The sequence below is a fragment of the Dromaius novaehollandiae genome, chromosome 10, assembly GCF_036370855.1.
Source record: "Dromaius novaehollandiae isolate bDroNov1 chromosome 10, bDroNov1.hap1, whole genome shotgun sequence".
NCBI lineage: Eukaryota > Metazoa > Chordata > Aves > Casuariiformes > Dromaiidae > Dromaius > Dromaius novaehollandiae.
Window position 1 is genome coordinate 17,107,205 of NC_088107.1, and position 22,483 is coordinate 17,129,687.

The 22,483-nt window shown below is 42.6% G+C and overlaps 2 protein-coding genes across 4 annotated transcripts in view; one reads left to right on the forward strand and one right to left on the reverse strand.

The window, feature by feature from the left end:
- Positions 1–647: 647 nt before the first annotated feature.
- Positions 648–8,357, forward strand: CCNB2 (cyclin B2). Its single transcript, XM_026113348.2, has 9 exons — positions 648–787; positions 1,596–1,724; positions 1,805–1,930; positions 2,342–2,512; positions 2,590–2,748; positions 3,068–3,304; positions 4,025–4,165; positions 4,411–4,521; positions 4,861–8,357. The coding sequence occupies exons 1-9, from the start codon at positions 764–766 to the stop codon at positions 4,960–4,962; spliced, it is 1,200 nt and encodes a 399-aa protein (XP_025969133.1). The 5' UTR covers positions 648–763; the 3' UTR covers positions 4,963–8,357.
- The window catches only part of MYO1E (myosin IE), a 100,203-nt gene continuing 84,334 nt past the window's right edge, over positions 6,615–22,483 (reverse strand). For all 3 annotated transcript variants that reach the window (XM_064517454.1, XM_064517455.1, XM_026113345.2), the window contains 6 exons: positions 20,118–20,264; positions 18,315–18,472; positions 17,546–17,638; positions 14,793–14,997; positions 8,305–8,474; positions 6,615–7,729 (listed from right to left, as the gene is read on the reverse strand). In XM_064517454.1, coding sequence (XP_064373524.1) covers positions 7,653–7,729; positions 8,305–8,474; positions 14,793–14,997; positions 17,546–17,638; positions 18,315–18,472; positions 20,118–20,264 — 850 coding nt within the window. In that variant the 3' untranslated portion in view covers positions 6,615–7,652. The remainder of the gene's footprint in view (positions 7,730–8,304; positions 8,475–14,792; positions 14,998–17,545; positions 17,639–18,314; positions 18,473–20,117; positions 20,265–22,483) is intronic.

Genomic DNA, 22,483 nt, shown 5'->3' on the forward strand with positions numbered 1-22,483 from the left:
TTCCTACTGTAAGTAAAGCCACACCACTTCTGTTCCTTGGTATCTAGGTGCTGCCGTGCACCAGCTTAAAACGTGCTCTATTGCTGTGCGGAAGCCTGGTGCTGCTGCAGGTGTTAAAGGAAGGGGGGGATTTAACGCTTCCTCTAGCACTGCAGCCAGCAGTACCGCGGCGCGGCGCAGGCCCCGGCCGCCGCTCAAGCAGCGCTGCCCGTGCTGCTCCGCGCGGGTGCGGGGGCTCCGGCTGCAACACCGCGCGGCTGCGCAGCCACCTGCTTAGCTTACCGCGAAACCCTCGGGGGGCTCCGGGCTCCGCGGCACAGCTTTTAACGTTAAAAATAAAAAAATGACCGCCCACGAAGGGACTTCCGCGCTGTTTACTTCTGCATCTCAGCACAGCCCCCCGCGGAGCGCTGCGCGGGGCCCCTCGGCGCTGAGCGCGGCCGAGCCCGGACTCCCCGCTCGCCCCAGGCCGGGTCACGGCCACGGGGGGCGGGGCTGCGCCGCAGCTCCCATGGGGCCTTGCGGCGCCTCCCTCCCGCTCCCCTTTAACAGGCTGGCCGGTACGGAAGTGGTGGAGCCATTTCCTGTTTGGGGCGGGCCTGAGGAGGTGGACCAATCAGGCGCGTGCATCGTACGAAGCTGCCCAATAGGAGCGCGGGCGGGGCGGTAAGCGGGCAGGCGGGCGGCGCGAAGCGGCAGTCAGCGCTCGCGGCTGAGTGGAACTGAAGCGGCCGCGGGCTCGAGCCGCCTTCCCTGCGCACCCATGGCGTTGCCGCGCCGCGCCGCCGTGAGTGCTCTGGGCGGCGCTGCGCCGCCGGGGGGGTCTGTGGGGGCCTGCGGCCGTGCCGTGAGGGGGGCGGCGGGGAAGGAGGGGGCTGAAGGGCGCCGTGAGACCAGACCAGCACCCTCCGGCCGGGCGGCGGGGATCTGCGCGCCCCCCGTGGCCCCTCAGCTTGGCCGCGGCGCTGACCTCGGCTCCCCCCGGCCTGGCCGTCGTCTGCTCTCCCTGCGCCCGCCCCCCCTCGAAGCGAGGGGAAGGTGTGTGGGAGGAGGGGAGGAAGCGCAGGCTGTTTCACCGGAGAGCGCGGAAAGGGGAAAACGAGCACCTTCGTCTAGAGCGACTCTGCGATGGTTTAAACTGAACCCCCGCAGAGAGAAACTCTGAAACCCGGCGGTTTCTTTACCACGCAATATGAGGGATGCTTACCTTTCCGTATGTAAGACAACTCTTCCTGTATGTGATAAGTAATAAGAAAAAAAAAATGTCACCTTCATGGAAATACCGCTATAAAGTGGGTAAATACGATAAATAGCTATGTTACAGGTAGGCTCTCTAATGTGGACTTAAAAAGCTGTGAGCAGGAAATGAGATTTGGTGCTTAGCACTCTAATCTTGCAGTACAGTTTCATAGTACTTTGCATAACCGATGCGGTCAAGACTTTTCTTGTTCCTTCTCTAAATGCATGTGAATGTGTAGGAATCAGAACTTGGCTGAGTAATGGATAGCATCTGTGGGGTACCTCAGTGGAGTTAATCATCTGAAAATGAAATAAGGTTGGCCTCTGACTTCTAAGCTGTGATTTTATTCTTCTAGATCCCTAGAGGGGTTGAGAATGCTGTGAATGAACTTAATTATAAAGCTAAAACACAAGTGACTGGCAAAAGGGCTGCTTTGGAAGAAATAGGAAACAAAGTTTCAACACGAGGAACTTATATAGCTAAGGTAAAGCAACATTTGAATCTTACTTGTAGGGAAAAGGTGAATTATTAGATTCATATTGATAGTCATTGTTTTTGTTACAGAAAACAGAACGTTTCAAACCATCTATAAAGCCTGCAAAAGGACCTAGTAAGATGACAAATACAATTGCACTACCTAAACCTCCAGCTGTTGTGAATCAAGTATCCAAAGAAACAAGTGTTCCAAAGGTAGGAAGTAAGGATACTGTTCTGAGTCTTAATCTCAGACTGAAAACTGAAGCTAAAGCACCAAGTTACTTTGTAGAAGTATCCCATTTCCCTGTTGACAAAGCAAAGCCTCTGTACTGAGGTCTTTGTTTAATGCATGTTCTGCTTAAAGGCTAATACTGAAGTGGCAGAATCAGCTATTGAAATATTGACTGAAACTTGAAAGTTTCTCCTTTAGCTGGCAATTGCCAAAAGGTCTACTGATTCTGTCTGTATGGCATCTTGGTGAAAGCTTGCCCAGCTAGCATACTAGCGACCTCTCAAATATTTTTATTGGGAAGAAGTTACATTAGTAACTAAGAAAATGGGGATGGTGGAAAGAACGTTGTTGCCTAATCAGTAGGTAAGTAAGTGCTGTAACCTGTTCCTTAGGTTCTCTCTCCAGTTCCCATGGATGTGTCTATGCAAGAAGAGGATTTGTGCCAAGCCTTCTCTGATGTGTTGCTCAACAGTGTAGAAGACATTGATGCTGAGGACTGGGAGAACCCCCAGCTTTGTAGTGACTATGTAAAAGATATCTATCTTTATCTGAGACAGCTTGAGGTATGAATACCTACATACTGATTCTGTGCTTCTGCAGTATGGCATTCATCTTATTGCTCACACAATTCTCTCTACAGCTACAGCAATCGGTGCGCCCCCGTTACCTTGATGGGAAGGCGATCAATGGGCGTATGCGTGCAATTTTAGTTGACTGGCTCGTCCAGGTTCACTCAAGATTTCAGCTTTTGCAGGAGACGCTGTATATGTGTGTTGCAGTTATGGATCGCTTCTTACAAGTAAGTGTCTTTTAAGAAGTTTTTCAATACGTGTTTGGGTTAGGAGAGTTACTCAGTGAGAATGGTCTTTAAAAGAATTCAGGATTTAGTCTTTCTTCATACCTGAAGATTCTACTGCGTGATTGTGTAAGAGCTTTTTAACATAACTTTGAGGCTGCTGTCCTCTTTGAGCCTGTCATTATAGGGACCCTTCTGACTCAGTGGAAAATTTTGTGTGTGTTCTAAGAATGAACTCTATCACACTGTCATTATAAACTACTAAATCAGAACCTAGTCATTTAGAGTTTGATAACTTCATTTGTAAACTTCTGTATTGCAGAGTCATCCGGTACCCCGCAAGAGGCTTCAGTTGGTGGGTGTAACAGCACTGCTTCTTGCTTCCAAATACGAAGAGATGTTCTCTCCTGATGTAGCAGATTTTGTTTACATTACTGACAATGCCTACACCAGTGATGAAGTTAGAGAAATGGAAATCGTGATTCTCAAAGAGTTGAACTTTGATTTGGGGCGTCCTCTTCCACTTCACTTCTTAAGAAGAGCATCAAAAGCTGGTGAGGTGGGTACTTGTCCTCATTATCTAGAACTCTTCTGTTTGTGTAAAGACAGGATTGCTTTAGGCATTTTCATCACGTGGTCTGATTTTGCTTTCTGCTCATATACGGGGTCAGGAAATGTTCAACTATAAAATTCCACCACGTGGTGGCATGACTGTCAACATCACTGCAACTGCCAGTAATTGTTCATGTGTCTTTACTGGGGTTCTGTTCAGTCTTATTTGCAGTAATTTCACTGTTACAGTAAACTAAACAAATGAGTAGAGCAGAACCCTAGCCTTTTGCTTGGTAAGTAGGGTATTCTCCAGTAAAAGGTTTCTTCAGCATATTGCTGGGCAGCTCTTGAAGTAAGCTGACTCCTTAGGAACTACTTAACTAATTTTACACACCCATACCCCCAGTGTATTGTAGAGGAAGCATTTGTATCCTAAGCAAGGCACAGAAATGCCCAGCACAGGAGTTTTCTGTTAACATCTCTTGTACAGCTTGGAGTGTACATTCCAAATGGATGTTAGACTACACTGGTCCTAACTTTTGGGCTCAATTTTGACTTGAGGTAACTGTCCTGTTAGGAAGTACGGTCCCTAGATGTTAATAAAGCTCTTGTTGACTACTGTTGTTTTGCCAAGTTATTTGTCAGTTAATGGCTGGAATAAACAACCCTGGATCAACTTGATAAAGTGAAGTAAACTTTGTGGATTAACAAGCTCTTGATCTGATAGGCTGATGCTGAGCAACATACACTAGCAAAGTATCTAATGGAGCTGACTCTGGTGGATTATGACATGGTGCACCATCATCCTTCAGAGATTGCAGCTGCTGCATTATGCTTGTCACAAAAGATTCTGGGACGTAACAAATGGGTAAGTATTTTTAATAAAACTTACTGTTGTAGGCCTCTTTTTCTCCAGTTGGTTGAACTGAGCCATCAAATTGATTGATGTCTGTCCAGAGTTGTCACTGCATGCTAGAAACTCTTCTGTATCTGTGTCCTAAACTGATGGTACAGTTCCTTGGAACACAAGGCTCTAGCTCATGATGTTTGGGGTGTCAGCTACCCGAGGTGACTACTTTAAAAGGCTCTAGGTTTTCTATTGTTACATTGCAGGGTATGAAGCAGCAGTACTATACTGGATATTCAGAAGACAGTCTTGGGATAACTATGAAACACATGGCCAAGAACATTGTCAAAGTAAATGAGAATTTAACAAAATACACTGTAAGTATAACTACTCAAATTGTGTTTCTAATGTTTTAGAAACACCTTTGCTGCATATTGTGAATACTTAACTAAATGTTCTTTATATTATCAATGCATATGTTATATTATCAATGCATATGTTACTCTGATGACCTTGTGAGAGCATGTTGCATCAGTTTGTCTAAAATGCTCTAAAATTAGTGCCCTGCTCTTGCTACTCTGCATGCTGGTTCACTTCTACCCTTACTTTTAGTCAATCAGTCAGGACAGTTGACTCAAAACTGATCTGTCTGACTTATCTATATTTACATGTTAAATATTTAAATCCTCTATAACACTGTTCCTCTACTTCTGCAGGCTGTAAAGAACAAGTATGCAAGTAGCAAACTCCTGATGATCAGCACAATCCCTCAACTGAACTGCAGGATAATCAAGGACCTAGCTTCATCACTCGTATGATAACTCTAGGCAGACAAGTTCTGATGATCCATGCACTTTGTCCTCATTTGCCTATTAGGGCAAACATGCTGCTCTTTTTACATAGCCTTTCAGCCTTACCACAGACATTTCAGGCTTGCTCTGAAAGTGACCTTTTAAACTTGCTTTGTAATACAATGCTATACCTAGAAATAAAGCTCCTTTTTAAAAAAAAAAAAAAAAAAAAAAAACACTGAAAAAAAACCCTGATATTTGCAGTGAATATCGCAACTGTGAGTCTTGAAGGCACTACCTAGACATGTCTGCAGTCTGATGTCCAAGCAGGACACTGGATTATGTAGATGACTGATGCAGCTTGCAGTCAGAAGTGGATGATTAACTCATTGACTGTTGACTCCTAGCTTCATAGTGGCTTATGCTTGATAATTTTTTTTGTTCTCACTCTTAAGGTAAGAAAGAGCAGGCAGACAGTTCATCTTTTCTTGGTGTATCTTAAAGGATACCTAAATATCTGGTTTGTCTCGACATCTTGTCCCATAAGAGCATACAAAAACTTCTTTTTTTAATGTGCTGTCAACTCGGAGCTAGGGAAAGTAGTAGGCTGTCTATATTGCATCATATTAGCCTTTTAAGTCCCTGTGTTGAGTGACTGTAAGATGTGTTCTTTATCTTCGTGTGCCTAAACAAAGGGAATTTTCTTAAGTATGATGTGATGCATTGTATGTGCATTGGCCATAGATGTGGAACTAAGGGGAGGAGAACTTTGAAGCAGGTCAGCTCTTAAACCCTGCTCCACTACCTGGATCCAGCTCTTCAGTGCCTACAGTCAAACCCACCACAAGTAGATTCTTCCATATTGCTTCTAAAATTTTGCTTTCCTTTCTTTGTTTCTAATGAATGTAGGTATCTGTATGCTCAAAGGAATAGAAGTAATGCAGCTTTTTTGCCTTGATACTTCATTTAAGCCTATTCCTTACCTCAGTGTTGCATGTTCAGTTCCATACTCTTAACGAGTATTTCATTAGTTGTGCTGAATTCAATGTTTCCCTTTCCCCAGTATGTTTTTTCCCTGTGTAGATGTGCAGGTGTTGATGTACAGGGGGGAAGCTAATGCCTTCCTATGGAAGAATGTTGAAGTTGCAGGCTTTTATCTCCTTGAGCAAGAGATTTGTTTTCTCCTATGGTATAAGTATGCCAAGCACTGTTACTGCTAATGGGGTATACAACTGCCTCCTGGACTGAGGCCCTAGTTTCTAGCTTCCAGTCCAGATGCAAAGAAACAACTTCTGCAGTCAGTGAGCTCCTACTGGTGCCCGTGGAGTTTGTGCACCTAAATTAGGCTTAGGCAATGGCTTGTGAGGGAGGGAATTCAAGCTCTTTTTTGTGCGGTGTGGTTTTTATTTTAATTTTCTTTGTGGTTTTGGGGGGGGGGGGGGTTCCTACACCTTAAATCCTGTGCAATTTTTCTTTAATACCAACTTTTTTTAATCTGCTCTTAATCAGAAAAATGCACTGCACCTAGCAGTTCATTTGGGTGCAGGGAAAACAGTTCTGTGTTTGGAGAGGAAGGGGATTTCTTTAGAAACCTATGCAGTAAAAGCCAACAAACTTACATTATGAAGAGATTTGCTGGTATAGGTTCCTGAAAACAAACTGTACAATGAATAGAACAGTTCAGCTAACTGTTTCTTGTGTTTTATTTCATGGAGGTTCAGAAGACAAAGCATGAATGCTGATATCTGTATGGCAAGCAACAGCCATTTTGAATGGTGTGGGAGGCAATCAGACTTGAGCAATAACACTTTTTACCATTTAAAAGGAAGAGTGCATATCTGTAAGTACCTGGCATAAAAATCTAGTAAAACTACGTTATTCATAAGAACAGTGGACTACTACATTATACATTCATATATGTTTCTACCATAATCAGGTTTCTATATACAGTATATGATCTGTTTCTATAAATGTACAGCTCTGCATAAAGACACTTCTTAGAACAGGTAGAGCATTAAACATAAATCCAACATGGGCCAGCCATATTCTAATATAAATCTTGGAGAAGGCAACATTGTTTAGCATACAGTACTGCATCATTTTCTGTTTTGTCTTTTTATAGTGCCTGTTGGAGTCCCTAAATACATCAGCAAACACAAGTCAGTTCCATTATGCCTCTGTACAGAATTATTTAAATATACCATCACAGTCGATTTTTAGATGGTAGTATCCCAAGTGATCCTAAATCTTTTTGACATGTAGCAGCATACTTAACATGTTCCCCAGAATGATCTGCATTAGAGGAAGTGTCCATTTAACATTATCTTCATTAGATAATTAAAAAGATTACTAATATTCAACTAAAAGGCACTTATTAAATACACCCCTTTCAAAGTCCCTGGTCCCAGATTGCAAAGCACCTTTCAGTTTCAGGAAGATAGTAGGTTTAAGCATTCTTCACTCACTGGGTGTTAAAACCAGGTTTTAAATATAATAAATAATTTGTCAGTATGTCCATTGTGTGTTTCTGAGGCAAAGATCAAAGTTTGCACTGTGGAAAGCTAACTGATTTTTCCTCCTGCTTGTTCACAACTTCACTGGTGAAAATGCTGCTGAGAATGACAGATCTCAGAGGAACAGTGTCCTGAAGGCAAGGGAAAATACCTTCAACCACTGGTAGTAATATGCCATTTTTCATCTGACAAATCCTTAATCTTTTATATCTTGGTCACGTAATTGTTGGGAAACAGACCTTGTTTCCCTCGTAGTCTTCCTGTCCACCAACCAGAAGGATCTATGACAAAGAAAGAAAAGTAAGCACTGAAGTTCTGTAATCTTTCCTACTTGTGTCACAGCTGTTTTTGTATCTTTTTTTTTTTTTTTGAGATAGCCTTGCAAAACTGTTCCACACAAAGTGGAAGCCTTCTCATGAAGGACTGAGGATAAATAATTTGGAGAATCTGAGTTTGCTAATCTTCTGGCTATAATGCTAGGCCTAATCTGGTTGCTTTGGAAACATCAGGGAGTTGGAATGGCTTTATTTATTACTTGGTTCTTGTGCTACAGCTGTAGTTTAGGCTTATTTTCATCCAGAGCCTGTGATGGAGCACTCTCTAACAAAATCTAAAGTCATACAGTAGGGAATAATTCAGCGGATCTCTCTGGTATGCTTTTAAGTGCACAAGTTTGATTGCTGTAGGTGTGATGACTTCTCTGCTCTGCCTGTTTTTTTTGAGGTATCACAGGAATTTTCAAGGATAATGAAGGGAAAATGACTGGGGTAGCTGAAAGTCATCCTTACTGATTATGACAGTGTACCTTCAAGATCAGTAACTTATTTGCAAAAGCTTTTGTTACCTGTTTACGTACCTTCTTTGATTATATCAATCACATCATTGGCATTAAAGCTAAGTTCATCTGTGTCCTGAGCATCATATGCATACAGTGCCCTGCACTGCGGTACCTGAGGCTTGGGTTTTGGCTGTGGTTTGGGTCTTCCCCCAGCTGGTGGGGGCCGGTTTGTCGTCTGCCTGCGAACACTAATGAGGGGAAAAATGTTAGTGTACTTCAAACCTATGACTTGAAGCTGAACTTAATAAAGCCCCCTGTCCTAGTTCACTGGTTCTAAAGAACATCATAGAACAAGGGAAAAGGAACTCTCACTTGAATATCATAGCAGTTAAAAATGTAAATGTAAGACTTGTATCCCTTTCACAGGGATGTTAACAGTTGTTATTTCTTCCCTGCTGAGCTGCTGAACTGGATGACTAGGTACTGCCAATCAGCTGTTGTAATGCATGGGATAAGACACTTAGTGCTCGGGCTTGAATGTAAACAAATGTGCGCATGCAGTTCGTGCATCTCTCTGCATCTACATGGCTTCGTCTCTCTCCCCACCCTCCCCCAGCTTTACCAGAGATTGAGTTTTCAGTATTAAAAAGACAGTTCCAGCTCACAGGCTTGCTACTTTACCATTCTTGTGACTAAGCTGAAAGTGATACAGCATCTTTAAGTTGCCTCAGATCCCAGGGCCGTCTATGGACTTGTTGTGTTATAGTCAACTCTGAAGCAGCAGAGGAAATGCTGCAAAACTGTCACAGCTGTGACCACTCCAAAGATTAGGAAGGGGAAAGAGGAAAGAAATGCATTTTGCCAGCTCAGTGGCTAATAAAGGCTGGAAGAGAGAACAGGTATTAGATCTAGTATGGTGGTTGTTGGGCTTAAAAAAAAAAAAAAAAAAAAAAAAAGTGCTGAATGACTAAATGTTGCAATGATGTGGAAGAGGCAGAGCTGTGATAATGCCATGTAATGCTGTGATGACGGAGCTCTTGCAGAAAAGGTTTGCAGTTATTAAAAAAAACTACTAAGCCTAGGACTTATGGTAGTCACTGGCTCTAGCTGGTCATAATTTTACATTTCTGTAGTGAGCTGCACCAGAAAATGAGCCTAGAGTTGCCTTAAAATGAGTTAACTTATCTAAAAATAAAAATTCTGCCACTCTAAAATACCATGCCTAAAAATGACCTCTGTAATGGTTGTGGTCCTGAAATCCACAACTCTTCTGGCTCCTTCGTTATGTTAGATCCTTGCCTTTTGAAAAGGACATCACAAAACGAAAACAATCCTCTGAGAGCCTCTGCTGAATATAGTGACGTTGGTTCTTTTTAGCAAACTGCTAAAGGATGTCATAGAGCTCAGGAAGAAAACCATGCAAGTGTCCATCTTCTGTGAGCACTGTTACTACTGTAGAACTTCAGGGATGTTTGGTTTCATACTTTAATAGTTATGAATGTATTAGAGAAAAATCTAATGATAGCATAAATTGATGATGTAGGTGCAAGAGAAGGGCCTGCCCACCACCTCTCCCAGATGCCCTTTCTGGACTTAACTGTACTGGTCTCCTGTGCTCCTTTGTGTGAGCTGGGTTGGTTTTGTGGGGGGAGGAGGGAGTTGTATTCTGGACTGGATTTGGAATTTCTCTAGTTGAAATATGATCTGCATTTCTAGCTCTGTCAGTGTGCAGCCCAGCCAGGTCCCTAACACTTGCCCCAGCCAGAGGAAGTAGCGGTTTGTAGATATTCTTTTCAGCAGCTTGCTTGATACTCAGTGCTGGGCAAACGAAACCCTGAACTACAGCGTAGCATACCGAGACTTAGCTGACCTGCCTGGGTGCAGCTTTCTGTTCAGAAATCCATGCAGGACCTGCACAGGGGCATGGATCTGAGTTTGCACCCAGCTTTTACGCCAATCCACAGGACCAGGGAAGAGAGCGGCCTGGTAAACTTTCTTACGACCTGCTCAGGTCTCCTCTGCCGGCAGGGACACCTGCAGCTGCTGTGGCTGATGACCAGGGCCAGCTTTGCTGCGGCACCTCTCCCTCCCCTCAGTCGCTGTAACAAACTTCACTGTGCTGCTTTGTCCTGGGCACGCAGCGCGCTAAGCCAAGCGCTGCTGAACTACAGCGTGCGGCGCCCGGGCGGCAGCAGGGGGCGCGCGAGCGCCGCCCACGCGGATCCCCGCGCGGCAGCGTGCAGCGACAGCGACCGCGACCGCGACGGAGCCGCCTGCGGCCGGGGCGGCTCTCCGCAAACGTGCGGGTGGGTGTGGGTGCGGGTGCGTGGGTGTGTAACTGTCCTTAGCGTCTCTTTGAAATCGGCGCTTCTGTGAGCAGCTTCTGCAGAGGGCTGTGTACAGGGGGTAGTGTTGCAATGCTCCTTTCTACATGGAGATTAGATCATAAAATGGGCCGGGAAGCAGCTCTAGGCATATATATGAGTTTCTGTAATTGTTGGTGTTGGTAGAGTCAATAATTAGGTTGTACTAAAATTATGGCAAAAAGTTGACAAGTTGGTCTTTTGACGCGTGTGCTCTGAATTGGTGGTATTGCCATTACTGAAGCACTGTATACACTGCATCAAAATAAATCTATTCTTTTCCTAGAGCTTTCTACTTTGTTTAATCATATGTGCCAATTCCTAGACTACCAACACTTCTTAAAGTAAAAATCAAATTATTACATATCTGTTCCGATGTCCACCTGAATGTATCTTTACTGGTCTGCACTCCTCTCAGGCTGGAGCATCGCACTTCCCACCGTATCTATGCAAAATCCTATACCCCAGGTTGTATTTTAGATAGCGAAAGCGGAACAAACTATTCTATGATGTGATTGAGAGGTTTACTAGACACTTACTGGAATGGTAAGTTCTAGAAAAACAACTTTACTAGCCTTTTTTTTTTTTTTTTTTTAAACCAGGCCTCTGACTTTCCAGCATAACACCCATATTGCCTAACACTGCAGACTACTTTAACCAACCAAAAAAAAAAAAAAAAAAAAAATTTTCCCCAAACAGTTGCTTCCCTTCCTACTTTCTTTTACCCAGAATCATCAACTCTGCTACCAAAGCACTCTCCCTTCTTGCTTGTGGCTTTCTGTAGTAGCCCAACTTCCACAAAACCCATGCAAAGGGCTAGATGGCAGAGCCCTGCTTGTTCTAGTTAAAACTATTGCTGTGGCTGCTTGTGGGGTTTTTTCCTGTCAGTTTTGAGTGTATACAGCTGTCAGTAGAACAAGAAAGACATCTTTACTGTCTGGCCTAAGATACTGCAGTGTTTTTTTGTTTATCTCAATCATAAATGCTCTTAAAAATGGTATGTATAAATAACAGAAGCATTAATATGTGCTAACCAAGCTTGTAAACTTGGGCAGTAAGACTGAAAGGGATGAGCCTTCTTTTTCTTTGTGTGCCCATAGCATTAGGAACTAATGCTCTGGTGTGATGCACCTGATCTCTTCCCTCCGCCACCCCCCTTCTCCTATCCTGTAGGACAGAGTGAGTGATTGACACTATGCCACTATGTATTTGGTGGCTGCTGCATCACTTTTACAATAATGAATACGTCATTCATAGTCGTCTGGTAGAAATCTCAATGACTTATGGCTTAGTTGTGTGGGTCTTTTTTTGGTTTTTTGGGTTTTTTTTTTTTTGTTACATGAGCTGTGTTCTCAAGATAAGTAAAAGGCTAATGTTAGAGAGAGAGCTCTAACAGAACAACCGGGCATGTAATCAGAATAGTTGACCGTTTCTTAAAAGAAGGGAAGGTGCTAGTTCACAAAGATGCAAGCATGTTTAGAAATGCTGGCACCTGCTGACAATTGAGGAATTCTCAAAATTAGTAGTAGACCATTTCATTTTTCTTTGTTATTTGATGACCAATCTTAAATGGAGAAATGTTCTAAATATGCTTACAGTTGCTTTATGGCTAGCATTTGCTGCATAGTGGAAAAATGCCTACTATTAGTACAATGGAGAAGACAACATGCTCTTGTCTAATTTTGCTGCAGGGCTGACCACGTTCACTCTGTGTATGCAGGAGCTGGAAAGCACCTGCTTAGAAATCTTGTGCACATCTGATACTGAAAAATCTATCAGTTCCACATACAGTCACTGTTTGTTTTCCAAGAGGTGTCTACTGCTCACATCTTGTTGTCATAGGTATAAAAGAGCCATAGTAAGTACTGTAGTTAAGTATTGGAGCAAGCTGGTTTACACAAAAGGACAAAACTGATGGCTTAGGCCACCAGGAGCTTCTAGCCCAGCCCATGGGCTAAGGGACCCCTGGCAGTGACATGAGTGGGTGCTTGGCTGTAGACTGAGAGCTAAGGGTCTGCTGATAGAAAACAGCATTTTATACAGTTAAAGGTTTGTGGCTGCTTCTAAGTCCCCTCCTCCAGTGGTCCACATGGCCATGGGCTCTGAGTGTCTCCACCTAACCCACCAAGACTATTCCAGAACAAAGGCAAATATGTTAAAGGGTTATTGAGAGCAGAGGGGTGGGGGGAGACTGGGCAAATGTTTGGCCTAATCGTGACTTTTCCCAGATTACCCCAAATGCAAGCTGTTACACGTTTGACAAAATGATCTAGCCTAGGAGCTTGAATCACAAGAGCTCAGTGTGAGAGTACCATGACTGTTGTGTGTTTGTCTATAGTGAGCAGCGACAACACCACCCCTTTAACAGGGCACGTGAGTACTGCCCGCTCCTGGGGCGGAAGAACAACTTACTTTACCTTACTTTGACATACTCGGGCCCTTAGGCAAAATCCCTGATACAGCAGTGTCTTTTTTATTTGAGGCCTTTAGATAACCGTCAGAGGCTACATGGGCTCTAGCTGGTGTGGTCGGTGAAGGCTCAGCCTCGGCAGTGAGTCAGAGCAGTGGTGCAACACGAAGCTGCCGGCTGCCTGCCATGGGCTGGGCTATGTGGCCCGTCTGGCTGCAGGGGAAGGTAACAACAATCTGTCAGAGGGAAGGAGAGAAGGAGAGAGACTGTTTGGAGGAAGAGACACTGAGAGGGACAGAGGGATGAAATGAAGATTGCTAAGAAGCTGCAAATATAGAGTTCCCAGCAGAAAAAGGTCTGAATTTCCTCCTGTCTCTACCCTCTCTATCATTTGGCCCAGAGATGTAAGAAAGACGATTAGCTGAATGTACACAGGGCTTGTTACTTAACAAGGAAGAGGGGAACCCTCTCTGGCAGCAGAGGTGTACATCATGTGTGAGTTTACTTGAATAGCTGTGGACTGCAGAATGGTGTCTGCACTAACCATTACCATGAAAAGTATTTAAGCCTTACTACGGTGGATTTTATTTCTACCTGCTGATGTAATTTTCCTTGTTGATTTAATATGCCCTGGGACATCCAGCTGTTACTAATAGTGATTTCTTTGAGAATCACAGTTACATCAGTGTTCAACTGCACAAATAGGAAATGATTAGGAAGTGATCAGCAAGAAGAAACATAAGCTGCTTATTCAAGAATAATCTTTCTCGCTAAAATTGCTGAATAAGCAGCAGTCTTTGACAATGAACTGGCATTCAAATTCCCACTACAGCAAAACTCCACTAATGAACAAGAAAACAGAATATAAAGGACTAAATTAAAGTAGAAATTGTTTAGTCACTAAAAGCCTTTTACATTTTGTAAGGCCTTTAACATTCTGAAGTCCCATATATTTAACAGAAAACTTCTGTCCTGATGATATCTACAGATCAGTGACAGCATGGGAACATATACAGAAGTTTTCCCTACTCTGGATTTTCAATCAACACCTGGAGCAGCAGCTTTCAGAGTTGAGAACAAAGCTTTGTTTCCCTCCCTACTTAAGCCCCTGATCTCGATTCCTCCTTTCTGCCAATTCTGGTGATAGTTTTGATGCTTTTGATACTTGACTATTGGGAAATACCTGGCCACAGCAGTAAAATTATTCCTCTCCCACCCCCAGCTACAGCTTAGAAGTTTGAGTGACTGAAATAATCTTGCATTTGACACAAAAAGTACAGTCATCTTTGTCAAGTGTGAGTATGAATTCAATGCTGTCTCACTGCCTGACACTGAAGTTAACACTGAGCTGTACAGAAGTGATGTATGAGGCAGGAGTCAAAGTTGCTGGCTGAAACAAAAGGACCATGAGCCAGAGTTTCTGGGCTGACAGTGGCCATGGAGCATATGGCAGCTACTGTTACTGATCTTTAAACCAGAAGAGATATAAGGCCTAGTCAAAGCCCACCAAGTGTTTTGATAGTCTTAAGTGGGAGGTACCATGCAAGGTTAGGAAATTAATATTGGACCTATTGGAACTGGTTCACCTTCATTCCTAAAGGCTTATGAACTGTGATGGAATATGTATTTTGAAATCCTATGGAAGATTGAGGTGACCTTTGAGTGCAGCTCAGTAGCATAATCTGGTCATCTATGTACACAACATAACTATCAGCCATGAATGGTTTGAATGTGTGAAGTGACTTACAGAAACTGACTCTTTTTTTTTTCCTGATTTAATGTAAAAATCTTACCCAGCTGCTCCTTGGTCAGGTACTTTGAGGAAATCCAAGCTGTCCGGTTGCTCTGAAATCCTGCTTGATCCTCCAGACAGCTGCTGTGGTAAAGGTGGTCGGATCATACTTGTGTACAGGTTTTTCTGATTGGCCCGTTGATTTGCTGGGACTTGGGAATGTAGTACAGACTGTGGGGGAGTTATTACTCCGTTTTGATGATGACCTAGAAGTAAAGAAACACATGTCAACACAGCGGTGTTGGTGGTTCAGCTGTCAGCTAGACTCAGCTATCAAAGAACTTAAAAACAAAATAAAGCTATAATCCTAAAGTTTCACCTATGCACAGTTTCAGGTTCACTGATGATCTATTTTGGACTCATGACTTCATAGATTCTTGCTCAACTTTGAGCCATGTGGCTAGAATGTTATAAGTGTGCAAGAGGATTTGCAAAGCTCTCAGCTGAATTCAACCTCATTAATGTTACCTAATGTGTAACCACCATACTTCTATTTAAAAACAACGCATAAAATTTTATCCGGATGGTCTTAATCTGAAGCTATGTAGAGTTACTGGGCTCTCTGGATATTTGTTTGTTTATTTAAAGTTAAAAGGGATCAAATGCTTAAAATTTTGAACTCTCTGAATACTTGATGGATTTTTTTTAAAGTTGATACAAATATTTGCCTATTTAACAAGCAAGTTTTTTTAAAAAAGAAAAAGAAAAAGAAAAATGACTTGTTCCTACTTTGATAGCTCAAAATGAGTTTGAATTTTCTAGATGAAGATGAAGGTAAATGCTTTAAAAAAAAAACTAGGCCTCTAAAGTGAATTTAAAACAAACCTACCCATGTTTGAGCTACTTTCAGGATCAGGGTTTAAGTTCAATTCTGCATTCTTTGCATTCCTAAAACTCCCACTGAATTAAATGGAAGCTATGCTTATATTAAAAATGAGATTGGTTACTGCTGTGGGGTGATCTTTTTCCCTTGTGATTATGCCAGCTGAAAATTAGCAGAATAAATAGCTGTGCAGAGAGGAGAACTCATAATTGTGACACTAGAGAAAAGCCTGCTGCATTCAGCAGCTACTCTTCACTTCTGACATTCTCTTGCTGCTATGGCAGACCTTAAGTAGTGATAAGGTCTGTTGTTGTTTGCGCCTTTCAAGGTGGTAGATGCCCAAATCACTCAACTGCCTCAGGCTCCTTGGAAGTTCTGGCTGCTCTCTTTGGAACGCTTTTATACCAGTTGTCTTTTATCTCGGTTTCCAGCTCTAACTGGCTATTTTACAAAAGGGGTTTACTTTTCTTTTTTTAAAATAATATATAATAAGGCAATTGAGTTGAGGTCTGGGTGGAAGATTTCTGCTCATGCTTTAAACAGGCTACCTTAATGCATAAGGGTCAGTACAGCATTTAACTTTAGTAGTTACACTTGTCCTGCCAGGAGGCCACAGAGAGGTACCAATGGTTCATGAACATCTGTAGTGTAACTTGAGAGGAAAGTTAGCCCAGTGTCTTGCTGCACAAAAAGGCAGAGCCTTCTAATAAGGACCCTCTGTTGACTCATCTGTTCAGCGGTTGTCACAAGCCCTGGGGGGATATATGATGATAAAAGGCCACACTGCAGGTATGGGCATCCACTGGAGCAGGTCAAACTATTTTAACATGAGGCAAGTTGGGGCTTGGTCTACAATCACAAGGTGCTCTCAACCTAACCAGTTATTTTTGTATTTTTCATGCAGCTGTAAAACTACTGAAAGAGTCTTTGAAGATACTGTTAAAACAGACGTCCCTTGTTCTAATTCACCCTGTATGACTATTTGGAATGAACACAGTAGTGTTCTCTATCAACAGTCAGAAGCAGTGGTTTGCAGACTGGTTAACAACTTCTTTAACTACAGTAATTTAAATATCTTGCCACACTACAACAAGTAGTTCTTGCAGATCATGCATGCCTTAGTTTGACTCATACTGCTATGAGGTCTTAGGCGGATCAGGAGTTGCCTGTTTAATTTGGTGACCAAGGCTGGTTGTACATCTGACATACTCTTAGTATTGTGCTTCTCAATAAACAGCAGCTGACTGAAAGAGAACCCTTTGTCAAAAATACTCTGGGGAGCGTAAGAAAAAAAACACTTGGGAAATGGTGGGTCAATGGGATATTGTTCTCTCCTCTGAGTTCATAGGCTAAATTAATCATATCTTTCAAGGGCAGAAGTGAAACACCCTAATGACATCAATCTCATGCAAAAGAAAAAAAATATGCTACTTACTCATGGCTGATATGCTTCAGCATTTAGCCTATACAAAAGTTGTTATATAACAGGATGAGACAGCCAGACATAAATGGCATTGCAAATTGTTTTGCATATTATTTATGGCACTGAAAGCAATTTCACTGCTAACCATTGTCTATGTCTGTGCTGAGTGTATATATTTTGCCCTAAAAGGAGAGTGAACAAGGCTATGGGGTTAGTTTTGTATTCAGTGTTTTATAGTAAGAGGCTGAACATGGCAGCGTCCATGACAACTGGGACATGTCTGATGGAATACTAGTTTGATTGTCACCAACCTCCAACAACATAGTTGATTAAATCCCTACAGAGTTGAAAAGCCTTTTCAAATATATATGTTTCAGTTTGGATCATTCAAAGAGTATTTGAAAAGCTTTACTATGAGATTTTTACTGTGAAAAAATATCAGATGACAACACTAAAGAGAGAGACTGAATTTGGAACTTTGTTTTTGCCCAAGGCTGAGATGACTTACCGGGAGGAGGTGGTGCAGCTCTCATAGGGTATGTCTGACCTTGAGACCTGCTGGAACACCCTCTGCTTTGGGTAAGGTTCCGTCTAGTAGGGCCTGTGAGAAACCAGCAACGTTTTGTTATCCTTTCTGGATTAAATTCATTAGATAAGGCCTTCTGGCTGCCAGACATCTCCTCTGTGATCAGACAGGCCTGATCTTCAGGAATAAAGAATCTGCCTCCTAGGGTGTTTATTAGCCAGGTCATGCTCAAGCTTTCAGTGCAACAGGGATGACTTAGGCATATTCTCCCTTTTGTGACCCAGTTCAGTCACATGATTTAAATTTAAAATGTCTGAAGGCTGCTGTAAATGGGACCCAAAATACCTTTCCTCCTATCACAACTTGTCCTATCCTGATGCAGACCTTTCTGCATCAGCAAGACTGGAGGAACTGCATGAGCTTAGAGCTCTTCCCCAAACTGCTTTGGTAACGTGCTATTTGTGCTGTCACATGACTAAACACCACATTTCTTTTGCCACAGGGAAAAGAATTTCAGACACCTCAGAACCAGTCACTATATAATAGTGAAGGAAACAAATTCCAGAAAGACTGCAGAGCAGCAGGGAAATCTGTTGTATCATTAGGCTCTATAACTTGATCTTCCTTTCAGTGTTACAGAGAAACAATAAAACAGGCTGAGTCTAGATGCAAGCAAGGAGAGAAAGAAAGAGTCAACCATTCACTAAATTTCCAAACCGTTCACTAATTTCTAAAGGAAATTCATACTTACGGGAATTCTTTGGTAGCCCTGGTCCAATGCTGATCTGCAGCACCTTATTACTTGGCTTGAGAATGGCTATATCACCTTGGCCTTGCATAAATTGTATTTGACGAGAACCGCCAGAGCTCCAGGGCCCCCAATTCTCCTTTTTCAGCTTCACTTCAAGTCTAATATAAGCACATGAACATAAGCAAAAAATCCAGAAAGCATTTACATATAAAATCAGGACAATATCACTTAGCAGCAGATAACTTAGCTTTACAGCCTTTTTTATATTTATAATTCTAAGACTGAAAAACTGTATTCCTGGAGTAAATAAGCTAATGTAAAACACCTAACTAAATCTGTTTCATGCTTTTTTTTTTTTTAAAGGTTATACTTTACTGATGCTTTTAATTTTCCCAGCAGAGCCACTCAAAGGAAGTTGAGATGCTCTGGAAAGGATGGAGACACATGTAGTGAGCTTTGGGGGAAAATTTGCAAAGATCTGAGCAACAGCTGTGTCTGCCATCATGCAGATTCAGGCACTGCCTCTGCAGCAGCGAGCTAGTAAGCACTCCATTCCTAAACAGTCTTCTGTATATGCTATTAGATGACCTATATATACTTTAGGAGTGGGTTTTATGCATGTTCTGGGAGTGTACATTCTTGCATATATACTTGAATCTTCCTAATTTGGAGGAGTTTTTTTTTTTCCCCTCACATTTGTATACTCTTTCCTAGTATTTCCACACTATCTGCTCTGTATTGTAACTAGATACAAGCTAATGAACCCATGATTTGTTTTGGGCAAGACCCCAGAAGTGTAATACATTACATTTTACCTGAACAAAAACAGTTACTCTGGGTACTGGCTTTGGATTCCCAGGCTATAGGCGTATACACTACAGGAATGGGTCACACTTCGCCCTGTCCTCCTGTGCCATTATAACACTAAACTAATAACGTCCCATTATCATTTATAATTCTTACACTTCTTTGAAGGAAACAAAATAAACATGCAAATCCCAGGCTTGCTGTTGTTGTTAATCTGCTTAAAGGGTAGGAGTATTAGCAAAAACACGTTTGTTGGGATAGTTTCCAGCACGTCCTTACAGCTAAAATGGACATCAAACATTCTGTAGCTTTGTGGGCTTGTTTCTGAAAATTATGCACAAAATTATTCAGTTAATAAGGCTACTTCAGGCCCTCTCTCATCCTGCAGTCCTCTGCCCCGCCCCCCCCCCCCAAACCCTCAGAAGAGATGTTATTTCAGATTAGTACGTTATGACTCTGGAATTGTCTTCCAAACGCTTCATCATAATGTTTCCACAGCTCTGGGGCAAGGTTAAGGAGTTTGAAGAGGATGGGCAGCTCCCTTCTCGTGCTAGGACCCAGCAGCCAGCCCAGAGACGGAGAGCTGGGCCTATGGTTGCACCTTCACTGCGTGGAGACCAGCCTGGGCCTGGCCGTGGGGCAGGCTGGCATGGCTGCTCTGCGGCCCGCCAAAGCTGCAGTCCCTTGGGCCCGATGCCTCCTTCAGTAGCGTGAAAGCAGCTCAGCTACACCAAAGGCAGCCCATCTACCCTGAAGCCTTACAGCGCACAGGCAGCAGAAACCGGCCACTGGCCCAGGCAGGATCCTAGCCTGTGACTCTGAATAGCTATGGCAGTCAGGTTGCCTTCTTGCACACTTAGATTTTACACTGTGCTGCCTCCTATTAGTCTACAGCAAAGCTTAGTTTCAGGAGCTCAGAAACTAGCATTCACTCCTTTGCCTAGGCAGCAAGAGCAAAGATTATTCTTAGAAGCCCATTGTAAAAACATAACTCACGTATTGCTGAATTTCAGAGGTAGTTTTCTTTGTGTTTTCTCTTCGTATCGTTTTGATAAAAGGCTTAGAAATTCAGTTTTGAAGACTGATTCAAGCAAACTATCATATTCCTGTTCATGTAGAATGAAAATGTCATCCTGCAGCGTACTGAAAAGAAAAAGCATATACCATTCAGATGATTAAAATCTGAACAGCAAATACACCCAGCATTATAATGAGATTCCCAGAGTACTCACAGTTAATTTTTAAAAAGTAAGAAGTCCAAGCAGCATTAACTACAAAGCCTTGCTTTCAGAAGCTTTTTTTTTTTTTTTGAGCAGCTGATAATGGAATGCCCAAAACAATCCTTTTTGAGAGATACAAATGCTAATTTATCATTTTAATGTAATTAGTGTTATCATAAAATGAGAACATGTGCTACAATTTAAAGTCCATATCTTCAATAATGGCAAAACATGTGATTAGAGATGATTTAGAAACTCAAGAGATACTAGTCTTAAAATAAGACTGAAACACAAAGCAAGCAAATTCTGAGTGAAAGTGCTGAGCTCTCCATTGGCTTTCCCTTGCAATGGTTTTACACAGTCCAGAAAATACACCTGTTGGGTAGTTAGTTCCACTGTCAGTCTTGGCTCAACTCTTATTCATACTTGCTGAAGATATTGCAAACCACTTCACATAAATTGCTATTCACATTCCAGTACTTTGCAAGACTGATCTGTGCCCTGCCAGAGTCCCCACAGTAAAACCATTGCTTTCATGAGCCTTAGCCAGTATTACTGTTGTTCCAGCAGGCTTGTAATTGTTTACATGTGCATCATTCTTCCTTTTAACAGCATGTTGGCTTACTTCCCAGCTATAACTACATTGGTACCTCTCTGCTTCTGCATATGCTCTACAGCAAGGTATAACCAAGCTTACTAAATAAGCTTGCAAGACCTGAAAATAGAGTTCTTTTTATTATAACTCATACAGTGTAATGTGATGCCTCTGTGCAAGGAGGCTCTGCTTTGCCTGGCCATGGGTCGTTCCCCGCCGCCCCCCTCCCCCCCCCCTTTTTCTTCCTCACTCCAATAGCAAGCAAGCAAAAGATGCTCGGTTCAAATTGCTGATGCCACAGTAAACTAACTGTTTTTGTTTGTTTGTTTTTTTTTGCTGCTGGGTCAGGGTCCCATAGTATCAGCTTGTAGAAGCAGGTCACTATGTGGGAGGACAGTGCTCGATGAGACCCAGGAGCATGGTGGGGGCATAGTGCTGGGACAGGGGACTGCCCTGTGGGCAGCCCCCACGTTTGCACTGATGGGGCATGAAATCTCTAACTTCATGTGCAATTTCATGATCAGTTCAAATCAATTTGAAGTTGTCATGCTGTCAGAAGGGACTGCCTTCCCATCTCTGCTCCTCACCCCTTTTTTCCCCCATATGCATTTCTGTTCCTTCCCTAGTGCTAGGACATTTCCCCCCACCCCACTCCGACCCCCGCCACCTTTTCCTGTAGATTAATTTTCAGCATTTCTTGCTTTTCAGTTTCTCTGATCCAGGTCCCAAGGCAGCCACCTGAGCACTAGCTAGTGCTAGGGGTAGGAAACATGTATGGCAGGGGGAAGGGGCAGTGCAGGACTTCTGACAATTGTGCTGAGCTGAGACGTGCTTAAACCTAGGACAAAACATGACACTTTCCCAAAAATCGAGTATAAATAATGATTAGTCATACTGTTGACAATGGTAGTCTGCATCAACATTGAAATTAGGCCTCTATCTCAATCTGTCATTTAATGACAAAAGAAACATAGTTAGATATTGTTAAATATTCCCACTGCAGGGAGACTGAAGCCAAAGTTTCTCTGCTATTTTGTCAGTGCAGTTGGGCAAATTATTATTTGTTGTAATAGTGGACTAATTCTACCCTACTCCTGTGCATATAAAAACCATCTGTGAGATGGTTACAAGATATATATGTTTTCTTTAAAAAAAAAAAAAGAAAGAAAGAAAGAAAGAAAAAAGCTGAAAGTAAGAGAAAGAAAGCAAGACACAAATAGGCCACTAAACTACCCTAACTGTGACTGAGGAAGGGGTGGTTGCCAGAATGATTTGTAGCCACTTCCTCCACAGCTTCTCAGACTCAAAAAAAAGAATCCCACAATTGTTTTACTCAAGAGCTATTTAAGAGGAAATTATATAGTGAGGTTCCTCCCTTCAGCAAGCACCTCCCCTCCCCAGCACAGCACATGCTAATGGTTAGTAGATAGCACAGATGAAGAAGTCGCACATTTGTGTGTTATGTTTGGATTCGCACTTTGACTCTTACTAACATCCTTGGGCTGCAGTTTCTTCTAGAAGTTGAAACTCGTACACTATTTTTAAAT

Bases quoted from the DNA above. Each gene is read 5' to 3' on its own strand.
- CCNB2 (XM_026113348.2), top strand. From the start codon at position 764: ATGGCGTTGCCGCGCCGCGCCGCC. The intron at 1,931-2,341 runs GTAGGAAGTAAG...CCTGTTCCTTAG, and splicing joins AAGAAACAAGTGTTCCAAAG to GTTCTCTCTCCAGTTCCCAT. The intron at 2,749-3,067 runs GTAAGTGTCTTT...TCTGTATTGCAG, and splicing joins TTATGGATCGCTTCTTACAA to AGTCATCCGGTACCCCGCAA.